Source organism: Atractosteus spatula, chromosome 4 (assembly GCF_055471065.1).
Source record: "Atractosteus spatula isolate fAtrSpa1 chromosome 4, fAtrSpa1.hap1, whole genome shotgun sequence".
NCBI lineage: Eukaryota > Metazoa > Chordata > Actinopteri > Semionotiformes > Lepisosteidae > Atractosteus > Atractosteus spatula.
The window spans coordinates 2241813-2253886 of NC_142709.1; the positions used below are offsets into that span (position 1 = coordinate 2241813).

Below are 12074 nucleotides of genomic sequence, written 5' to 3' on the forward strand. Positions count from 1 at the left end.
AGGCGCACCGACTCCCAATTTTAAATTCATTTGTTAAATACTGCAAAGTTGTTGCTCCAGATCTCCAAAACAAAGGTGCAAATGGAATTAACATTTAAGGAGAGAAGACAGGACGCAACACAAAAAAATTTAAATAATTTTACTTCCAAACGTACCTCCTCTACATCGGTCACGGCAAACACGACGGTCTCAATGCTCTCTCCATGGTTCTCAAGAAACCTGCGCACAGTTCCTGCAGCAGAGAGCAGGACAGTCTTACTAAAGGTGCTTGACGAGTAATGAACACAAGCAAAAAGTGAGAACTGTCAAAATAAAAGAGTAGTTTGACTAGAATAAAGAAAAGTGGACAAATATCCTTAAAGCCAAATGAAGAAATAAGATTTGAACTGTATTTCTCAGCCAACAAAACACGCACAATTTCCAGAAAACACAATGAAAATGACACCACTAGCTTCACCGTCTCCTGTAAAGGTACCAAGTTCTTCCTTATTGGCACAATTGTTAGAAAGGTGATCAGCATCCCTTTTTTTCTGAAACACTCTCCTCAAAAATCAGGGGTGTTCATAAAAAAAGAAATGGCAATTTGGAATAGCGTTAAAATCTTATAAGACTGCCACACCTCATGCTCTTCAGCTGCTTTGAACATGGTGAAGAACTATGGCAAGATGAGTAAACACAGTAATACATGGTATGCATCTACCAGTTTGAATCAGGTCTATCGGGTCTATAGTTCAGGACTACACTTGGTATTCAAGTATTAAATTTATAAACCATCAGCTGGGATTGGTGAGAGAATAGAGTCAATTTTAAAACGAGAGCTAAGAGTCAGCAGTAATATTAGTGAAGTTAGTTTAATGCTAGTGAGAGTAATAGCGAAGTTCAGGGTTGAAATCATGGAAATGATGGAGCTGAATTAGATGAATGCTTAGAAAACAGGGACATTTTAGGAGACAGACAACATGGGATTAGCAAAGGAAGGTCTCCAGTAACTAACTTGCTAGAATTCTTTGAACAAGCGACAAGGATATTAGACATCACCGACTCTTAAGTCGGATTTAGATTTCCCAAGAGCATTTGATTAGGCTGATTGAGCGTTTGAAAGGCTAATTCTCAAATTAAAATCTACAGGAATCTAAAGTGACGAATGAACATGGATTGAGAACTGGTTCTCGGAGAAGGAACAGTTTATTAATCTTATAAGGCATAACCTCCAAACAGGCAGGTGTGAGCCTTGGTGCATTGCAGGGATCTGATTTAGGCCAACAGCTCCCCCTGATCTACCTCAATGGCCTCGATTCTTTCACAGTGTGCAAACTTGTCCGATTTGCTGCTGCTCTTACTACAAGAGGGGGAGTGGCAGACACAAACCGTGGCAAGGGAGTTGAAAACAGTTTTTTAAAAAAAGAGCAACAGAAATGCTTCCTGTGCTCAGGGCACTGTTAGACACCGACAGGCTGAGGGAGGTAAGCATCTTCACTTTCTGGAGCAGAGGAGACCGACAGGAGATCTGTTCCAAGTAAGGGATATAGACAGTGGTGGAAGAAGGACCTTGGGTCACAGCTGGCAACCCTAAGGACAGTTCTAGGAAACCCGTCTATTGTATTGAGTATGGATATGGAACAGACGTCCCAGCAAGACTGAGACTCAGACTCTGGGCTCATTTAAGAAACACCTGGATTAAAGTTTGGATAAACTACCACACAGACAAGACGAGCTCAACGGCTGCCTCCCACCTCGGGCCATTTCTCACTGCTTTGTGCAAACACAGGACACGCGTTAAGGTTTGAGTTTAGAATGAAGTTTAGGATCAGGGTTTGCTCTTTTTTTTTTTACCAAAAAAGAATAGAAATGCGATCTAGTCATAAGTCCTGTCCAAAAGTCCACATTTTGTCCAAAAACGTCAGAAGACATGATGCAAAGTGCAGCAAATACAAACAGAATGCAGAGTGCCTACAATTCGACAATCTCACTTACTGAATGCGATGTGGGTGGCGTCTTCCAACGGGTACCCTCTCTTTACCGTGTTAATAACACAAAAGGCCACCGATGCCATTCCCTGCTCCCTGGAACAAAAAAACAAAAAGCACGAGCTGTGAATCACGATGTGATTCAAGTAGAAGACCTGCTGCTGTAATATCGCTGCAATCTAGACAACCACTGGAGGATCAGTTGCACCTTCTAACAAGCCCACGACCCACAGCTGTTCCTCGTTCGGGGTTACTGATCCAAGAGACAGCAGGTCCCAGAATTAATGGGTTGGGGTTGGTCACGGCTGTCCCAAAGCCAGATGCAGATGCAAGATGTTTTTTCTCAGCTCAAAAGGCCTAAAGCATCTTTGTGCCGGACTCGAGCGATTACAGGAACTGAAGGAAGCTCACTATCCATGAACTATACAGTATGTGAAGGCAGTCCAAAAGGAGTCAGAAAAATAAAAAGTAGAGGGAAAAGCAAAATATCAAAAGGGAGTAATGGACTAAACTGTTATGAAAAATAGTAATATGGACAGCACTTGTTCATTTAAAACCAAACGTTTCAATTAATGAGATTGCATAATTAAAGAGACTGCAAAGTTTATTGCTTCTGTCTGAACAACAAAGCATTATATTCAGTAGTTTTCTAAATCTCAAATATCCAATTATTCCCCCTTCTATTCCCACCCGATTTGCAATTGCCATTTGTTTTTAGGTGGCTACTGAAAGCCAATGCAGTACACAGAGAGCATGAGGACCTGTGAGCACAGTCCTCTCTCCGCAATCTGTGAATCTTGTAGAGTAGCTTATCAGATCACGGTGCCTTACAGGCCAGGTCGCACCAAATGGAGGAGCAACGCATTTGTCATTGATATGACTGCAAACCTGCACTGTGAACTGCACAGCTAGCTGTAAGCAGAAGCAGGCTTGCCCTGCCTTGTGCCCAACCCTAAGAGAATCCCAGGCACAAACAGCGTCGTATCAGGAAAAGGCCGAGCCATTCAGGATGCTAAGAGATTTAAGAACCTTTTAAAGGTGCTTGCCTTTTCTAGCAATGCCCTTTCTTCATAACTACATGACAGCTTTAATTGCATTTCAGTGTAATAGAACAGCAACGGTGGGCTTGTTAGGACGCCTCTTGATTGCAATCGCTCTCTGTCCTTGCTCAAGACATTTTAACAGACATGGGCAGTTAGGAAGAAAACTAATCTCATTCTGTTTAGAAAATACAAATTTCCCACGTCAAGGCTATTATGGCCTCAACATTAATCAGCAATGTAATGCATGGCTTAGTGTAATTAATAAGCCTAACTGATGTTCATCAGCCCAAGGCCTCTTCAGACTGTGCAAAGCTGACTGAATCGTGTACAGTGCAGACTACGTCGTCTTCCATTTAGGAGTCACGAGGAGGAGGGTAAATTAAAATCCTGGCACCAACACAGCAGTTGCGACTTTGAGTAGGGTATAACCATTTTATTACAATGAGGAATTTATTTAAAGAGGGGGAAGAAAAAGGTGATAAAAATGGTTTAAACAGAACTGAGAGGAAAAAGAGATAATAAAAGGACACCAGTACAAACGGAGGCAGATTCTGCTGCAAGGAAGGCTGCAGCACATCCGATCTTTCCAGAACCGCATCGTGCCCCGTAGAGGCGCGCAGTCTTACTTGGCCAGCTGCATGACGTTCCTGTAACAGTTGTAGAGAGAGCTCTCCGCCGCAGTCCGGTACTTTGCCTTGTATTTGGGCCCGACGGTGTGAATGATGAAGCGCGCGGCCAGGTTGAACCCCTTGGTCATCTTCGCCTCACCTGTGCGGCACCCTAACACGAGCCATAAAAAAAAACATTTAATATACAGCTACTGTATATTATAACACCTCTGGGTGACGAGCAAGCACCAGATGAAGCAGATAAAAAGGCAATACAGAACCAAACCCAATAACACACCATCTATTTACATAATTTAGCAAAGAATATTGACTTATTCTTCAAGACTTTGTAGATAACACTATGATAACACAGACACATGATACACCAAGATACATATACACATTTTCCCCCTTTTTAATTTTTATCTATTGCTAGAAATAGTATGAACAGTGGCGTGATATAAAAAATATTTTTCTCATAGCTTTAATATCTTTTTTCACATTTGATTGAGTTTAAGATTTAAATGGACATTTAAATGGATTTCTAAAAACACAGAGAATAGAATAAATTATTCACTAAGCAAATAAAACACGGTACCACTTTGCCAGAGGAGCTTAATGACCCCCCTCTTAACAACTGCTTTGTCTGCAAAACTCTCCAGACTGGCCGCAGGTATAACGGCATGTCTTCCAGAAAACGACGAATTGCACCGCCAAATGCTGAATGTTTTTTCTAGGATGTTAAAATCCATCAAGTCCAAGAACAACAATTCAGTCCAATGAGATCATATAATTTCAATGCATCACAGAAAGAGAACATAAGAATCCGAGTACAGACTTTCTGTGCACATCACAATATTGCCCTTCGTTTTTTAAGCGGTCTGGATGACAGCTTAGCTTAGTTTCCAAACTAGGAATCTGAACTCCCTGCCTGCAGAAGGACGCGAATAAAACCAGCAGACTCCCACTCCTCAGAGCCGCCTTACCAACCTTTCAGCTTGAGCAGCTCCTCTTTAAGCTCCGGGCCCGCGTGTCTGTGAATGCTGTCAGCAACCGGGTTCTTGTCCGTCAGGGTTTCATTGCTCGTGTTCACAATGGCAGTGCAGTTCAAGAGAGCCACGTCCCCGTTGCTGGAAAAACCCAGTAAGGCAGTAAGACAGAAGCGGGAGCCCCTGAACGTGGACGTATTCCTGACCTCTTGCAGATGCACAAGGTGAGGCCGCAGCGTGATGCACAAACATGTTTGGCTCTGTCAAAAGCATTCTGAGCCACACTCTTGATTATTTATTGATTCCGAGCTGGAACCATTTTTTTGGCTATATGTTTTACGCACCAATTATTCCAGAATCACACCAATTGTTCAGTTCCTTTGCTTTTTTCACAGAAAATGATACTTGAACCTGAAAGGCAGACATCTAGTGCATTCAACTATCTTGTGACTAATCCTGGCACTGTGTCATCTCTTCCAGGCCAGCCTGCAAGGAGAGCTATTTAAACACTGAAACAGTCGCATAGCTTTATGTGGCACTGGTATGACAGAAAAAAATGTGTGCTTGAGATGCAATGAAAATTCCTGTAAATCGCCATTTTAAAATCACATGGGATTGAGTTCAAGATAAAATAGATAGATAAGACTTTATTGATCCCGAAGGGATATTGATGAAAATTGATTAAATAAAAAACTGTACCAACATTTTATCTATTTCAAATGTTCTTTTTTATTTCCTGTAGTAAAAAGTGAAATCTGGCAATTAAAATATTACTTATGAATTGTGTTTTTGGTTCAAAGCCAGGTTTTTAATTCTAATTTAACATTAGATAAAAAAATAAAGGGCCTCAAGAACAGACACTAAGTAAAAGATTTAGATTTTAAATAGAATAAAAACAAAAGAAAGTTATATTTTGAGTTTATTGATGTGGATCAATATACTGTATTAGGGGGACCACGCCTAGCTCTGTTGGTAGAGTGTGAGACTGAATCTCAGGGTAGTGGGTTTGTTTTCTGAAAAATAAGAAAAAGCAAATGTAAAGATCTATTTTCTGCTTTCAAGTAGTATGTCCCCATTACAACATGTGACCCTCCTGACCAATACCAGCCTACGAGCAGCAGCACAGACTCATGGGATTACAACATGTTTTGTCTTGACACTGAAAGTGAACTGGATTTGTTTGCCAGGCCCAGAAAATACAGGCTCACCTGAAAGCTTTTAAGTTATCAAGCAATTTTTGGGAATAACCCTTATATGAGAGAGAGGTTAAAGAGAAAAAAAGTTTTGGTTTGCCAAAACTGTTTCCCGAATGGCTCGGCCTTTTCCCGATACGGGCGCCAGGTCCTCCTTGGAGGCTGGGCACAAGGCTAACAGCCCTGTCCTGTAAAAACCATGTTACAGTAACAGCAACAGGATGTGCCAGAAGACATAAAGGGCAAACATCCGTCCTTCAATATACTAGCTCAATTAAATACAAGCATCAAGTAAATTAAACATGAGCTACGGTATATGAAACAGCAATTATATACCTGTAAGTGAATGAGCACAATAACCTCCACCAGGTGTACTATACAACAGCAGATGTAATTGTTTTGGAAAAACTTGCAATTTATGACTGCACCCCTCGAAAGAGAAGAATAGACAGACATTTAACATCACAAAATTGCACAAAACAAAAGTCTGCAATTGACTCTGGTGAGAGAGAGTCCCCTCTAAAAACAACAGAAAAGAGAAAGCTTGGAACAGATACCTATCAGTTACAATTCACCAGATGCTCTGGTCCATGCTAATATTGTCGTTAAAATGCACGAATGCTTGACCACTCCAGCCTACACACATTTTTCAACGAATGCAATGAATGACAGGAGAATTCCTACAGCAAATCAACTGAGAAAATAATATTCTCAATGATTCGAGCAGAAGCAAATTGAAGAATGGATCCAAACATCTGACAGCATCTATCTGTCAAATCAACAGATGCAAAGATCACTGTGCTTTACACACTGTTTTACAAGGGCAATCTAGCAGACATGAGCTGACAGCTACTCTAGCAGATAAAGTTTGTCAGTGCACTCTGCGAGTTACTACTCTGTGCACAGGGCATCATGAAATGCATTTCAAATGGATTTCGATAATGTGACTGGTCTCAGATTATTCCAGTTAAATGATTAAGGTATACAATGACATTCTTCCAGACTTGTTCCCAAATTCAGTGTCTAATGTAGCAGCAGAGCTTGTTAATAAATTACAGAATTAAGTGTTGCTGTGGACTTTTAGTGAGGCCCCTTATCCTGTTGACCCTCGTGTGCTGGAATGCAAGCTTGAGCTTGACTGATAAGCAGCACCTCTCAGGACAGTGCTTCCCATGATGCACGTCCACCTCTGGCGCCTGGAGGTGTAGAACAGAGCCACAAGCACATCTGGACGATGGTCCAGATCATCTGAAGACGATCAACCAATCAGGGACCTGTAGGGCAGGGAGACCCACTCCACCTGGTGACATCACAGCCAATCACCAGCCGCGATTCCTCCTGTTCAAAAGCCTGCGTGCCTCTCTTAACTCGCTTCTCTCCCCTGAACCAAGACCTGACTGGCGGCAAACAATGCCACGTAACGCCACTACTGCTGGCGAAGGCTTGGGACTTAAACTCGTGTCTGAAGCGCAGAGCTGAAGAGAGCCTGGGAGGTACAGTATTCAGATGGAGCCATTCAAAATGCATGGTACAACCCCGTACCGTGCGCAGTTACCCACAGTTCACTGCGGTGTACCGCGGTATGTGATTGGCTGGCCAAAATGACCGACAGGGGCACTTGTGGTGCATTGGTTGTTAGTGAAATGATTTAATTATTTAATCTCCTTACTGTGCATGTTTTAATCCACTTAGTATTGAATATTTATAAGGAATTTTACAACTAAAGGGAAATTTTAGTAGCTGAGCATAAAAAGAAGAGGAGCATAACACGTCTGAAGGTCATAAACGATATTAATTTCGGAACATAAACATATTATGTAAACCGTATATGGCTGGTATTGGTAGTTTAAAAAAAAATACACACCAGTATTCTACTTTCTTCCTAAATATTTTAAGCATCAAAGTCTTTCATTTGGTTACATACTGTGGTTATTTTGGAAAAGTTTTTACATGCTCCTTCTGATTATCTTAAGTTTATAAACTCGTGTCTGAAGCGCAGAGCTGAAGAGAGCCTGGGAGGTACAGTATAGTCCGCAGCAAGACCCTGCAATCAGCTCGCCGCCACTGTGCATCCCGCTCGATCACCGGAACAAAACGGCTGCACCTTCGTTGACACACCGGAATATTTCAAAACAGAGAAGTATCCGCTAGGCTGGAGGCTCACCGAGCTTCTCCTCCATCACTGGCTCACCCAGATCAACAGCTACCTTTGTGCAACAGCTGTATCCGTGTTCAGCAACGTGCTCACCAAGATGTCCCACTGGAGAGGACTGACTGACAGTGCAAGGCTACAGCAGGACTTCCTCTCGCCCTGCTCCTTCTGGGCAGAGTTACAAACCCGCTGCTGCTGGAGGAGTACAATTCATTCTTCAACACGACCAAATCTGGAGAATTCAGCTGCTATACTAAAGGCATTTTTATATCAACTGAATTAACCTCTATGAAATTATTTACTTGTTTGGGTATCTGAATGTTGAGTTTTTACATGAGACTGATTAATGAGTCAGTTATAACTGGTGTTATGCTAAATGCATAATCCTTGTTTTGTCTCTTCCTAATCTGGATATCTGTTGTGTCTTAGTAACCCTTAAGTAAACAGATTGCTTTTATATGCACATTTTATGCATTATTAAATGTACATCGAGCATCCGTTTGGCTGACAAACCCACGGCAAGCACTGGGGCACAAAGTCAAACGGCGATGTAGCGTGGCCGATCCAGAATAAGAGAGCGGGCGAACTTACAAGAGGACGATTTTCCTGTTGATGGCGTCTCTGTGTGGGAATGGCGAGGACGGGGGCCTGTCCTGGCTGGCCCGGCTGCAGGGCCGATGGCCGTCCGCCTCATCGCCCCCCTCCTGAGGCTGGTCCCAGCTGGGCAGGGTCTGCACGTCCAGGAACTGCGAGCGCGCTCCCAGGGGGTCCATGGGCCGAGCCGCCGCCGCCGCTGCCTGCCCGACAGGGGGAGAGAGAGAGAAGCAGGGCCAGTGCAGGCAGCTGGGAGACGTCCGTGCGAGAGAGGGCTCAGTCTGCACTTGCGCCGACTGCGAGAAGACGAGGCCGAAGGTTTGCTCTCCGGCTCCAGAGAGATGGAAACAAACTGGGACTCGGAGACAGAAACGGACTGCACTCCGTAAACACACCATAGCTGCGGTGTTGACCCTCAATATTGGTATCTATTTACAGCAGGCATTGTGGAAAAAAAAGGACGCATACTGCAAACCTAAGACAAATAATTGCACTTATTAACAATAATAATCGCTGTTCTCAAAGAAATGTTTTGTCTTAGATTATGTAACCTTTATTATTTAATACATCTCAAGCTTCAAGTGCTGTTCCAGATGTAATCATTCCAAACCAGCAGTGCAGATTTTAAAGTCTCAATTCTTGTGGTGAGAAGGAGAACAGGGATAATTAGTACATAGACATTTAAAATTATTAGGGTATTTCCCTTGACATGGTAAGTATCACTTTGTCCCTTTAAAACTCTCAAAGCCAGTAGGTATCATTTATCACAGACACAATGAAATTCACCTTTTCTTAGGCAGGTTGTGGTAAGATCAAAAACCAGTTCGAAACCAGGCTTGTATCTACAACTCTGTGCGGCTCTCTAATATCAATTTGAGATAAGAGATTTAGATCTGAAGATTCTTAACACCTTGGAAAGCTTAGGTTTCAAACTCTGACTATCGGTGTACCAAAAGACACAGGAGTTAAAGAATTAAAGAACTATTTAGGCTGCATTCTGTGTGGCTGAAGGAGTTGTTATAATGCCAGAGAGCTATAATAAATTAATCTGTGGCTCTGTGAATGCTCTTCTCTCTTTCAAAATTTGCCAGTCCTATTTCAAGATAGTACTAGAATTTTCCTGGCAGATAAAGTGGTTTATTTTAGGTTTTCAAGAAAAATGCATACACTGTACTTGTTCTCTTCAGACAAGATTGCTGCCCTGTGGGTTTCTGCAAGTGACTAAGATGAGAAAACTCTTAGAATAAATGTGTCCTATGACCGATTTGTCTAACAAGCTGAATGGGAAGGAATGGCCACTGAAGCCTTCTTACATTCTCATAGAGAAAGATGACCTGCTAGAATTGTAAGTTAACATATGAAGATAAAAAAAGAATCTAATGTAGATCTAGACATTTTTATATCCACCATGTGAAAAAATATAGTATTTGTAGATCCTCTGAAGGAAAGCCTTCTGCAGAATACAAATTTAAACATCTTGTGTTCTCAAACTACCCAATTTATAACATTTATTTCTATTTCTGCTCTTTTCAATCTATGAGGTAAAACGGTCTTGTGATTTATCCATTTTCTTAACAAAAGTGGAAAATAAAAACTAAATGCTCAACTAAAAAAAACTAAATGTAACCATCAGACTTTGATGTATTTCATTTGATCGCTGGCCAGCTCAGAAACCACGTTACAGCACACCAATGAGATTTTAAGGGCACGCCGCACAGTAAACTTATTATAGCAGCAAAACAGAAACACTTTCATTGAGCCTTATTTACTTTGTAGTTGACTCAGAAATGAACCAAATCCAATCTTAAGTGACCAACCTCCTTGACATTATTATTTGCAGAGCACAGACATGCTAATTACACCAGTGCAGTCTACCGAACCCCACCCTGTAGCACATCACATTCAGCTCTGCCCCTTTCGTGCCCAGCGATGGCATCTTCTGTAGGTGGAGCAGTCTATTGAAACGCCTGCTCAAGAGTACGACTGCACTGTCCCACCTGGGGCTCGAACCCACAACCCCCTGGTGTGGAGTTCAGAGTCCCCTACACTGTTGTCATTAATAACCCATGCTCTGTTAAAGGCCGTTCTATTAACCGTGAAAGCACTGCGAAGACACGCACAGTACGTATGGCAATCCTTTAAAACGCTAGGGTCTGCGTTAAGCGTGCTTATTTCCCAAATGTATACAAATAACCTACGTAAATTTAGGTTAGCATTGCATACCACATGAAATCACTTTAAAATAGTTTAAAGAGTAAACGATTTTACTGGAATGTAACCATTCGTGTTTAAATAACAGCCACCTCGGATTAGTTTGCTCTTACACAACCCGGATTCAATGCTATTTCACTGTTTCCTTGCAGCTCTCCACCCAGCTATCAAATATGCTGGTTTTAAAACTTCAGAACTACAGCCTTCATCGTGTACTGTGCGAATATGCAAATACGCATTTGTTGTGTCTTTACATCAAAATACTACGTAGTGTTCCCTAATCTAAAAACATGGGCACGGTTTGACTATCATTAGAAAACGTCATTAAAGAATTCCAATAATGACTTGGGGAATAGCTCTACAACCCTGGGTTTTAAAAGGTACTGGTTGTATCTGTTTGTGTAGGTTTTGCGGAGTGACGGCGTGCGATTTTTACGTAGAACAGTGAAACTTTGTAACGCGTTTCCGAAAAGAACTGCCTGTTTCCGAAATGCATCAGTATTACTGAGCACGCTTACTGAGCCTCTGGAATAAAATACGCGCTTGTAGCCATGAACTCACTAGTCAAAATTATTATTGTTATTATTATTATTTAAAATATTATAAAAACTCAGCTCAGCCACACTGACCACTAAATGACTTGTCTGCCACCATTATATGCTAAAATAGCAGGACTCCGTATGTAGCATTCTACACCTTGTGTAATACAATTTATCAGACTACGACGATGGGAATTTCATCTTTCATTTTATCATCCCAAATCTTAATTGCAACAGAAATGTAAAGAACACGTTAAGAGGTGGGTCTTACCAGTCTTTTCTCCAAAATACTGTAAAAAAAAAGAATCTCTTGCGACTTCAAAGTTGAATTGCTCTTAAATTAAAACATTTTTCTGGTCTTCGTAACAGTTACGCCAACGGCGCTGGGTTATTTTTTTCATATCCTTCTGCAAAAACACAATTTGGCAATTATAATCCCCATCACATTTACTACAGATACCTGCTGTGCTCCCAGTCAGATGATTCACAATAAAAAACTTCATCACTTCCTAAAAGCACAGAGGTTAGGGATCATTTAGGTGGTACTCACTAGTCTAAAAACACACGCCATTAAACCTCACATAAAAATCACACTTTTAGCCATCTGAAGCATCCATTTTTGATTATGTGAAAACCTGATCTTCATATTTTTACTCCTAAATTCATGTCTATCGTTTTAATATTCAGTTTTTCGTTCCCTAATGAAATGGTAATTGTTTTACAATCCCTTCTGTAGCAAATAAAACAACAGACCAGAGTAATCAAACCATGAAAAACA

General features: G+C 41.5%; 1 protein-coding gene across 2 annotated transcripts in view; it reads right to left on the reverse strand.

Annotated features, from left to right (window-relative positions):
- Positions 1–11700, reverse strand: part of gdap2 (ganglioside induced differentiation associated protein 2) — a 34289-nt gene extending 22589 nt beyond the window's left edge. For both annotated transcript variants that reach the window (XM_088912865.1, XM_088912866.1), the window contains exons 1-6: positions 11568–11700; positions 8544–8749; positions 4609–4748; positions 3637–3790; positions 1975–2063; positions 156–232 (exon numbers count right to left, since the gene is read on the reverse strand). In XM_088912865.1, the coding sequence (XP_088768991.1) occupies positions 156–232; positions 1975–2063; positions 3637–3790; positions 4609–4748; positions 8544–8725 (642 nt within the window). In that variant the 5' untranslated portion in view covers positions 8726–8749; positions 11568–11700. The remainder of the gene's footprint in view (positions 1–155; positions 233–1974; positions 2064–3636; positions 3791–4608; positions 4749–8543; positions 8750–11567) is intronic.
- Positions 11701–12074: the final 374 nt, after the last annotated feature.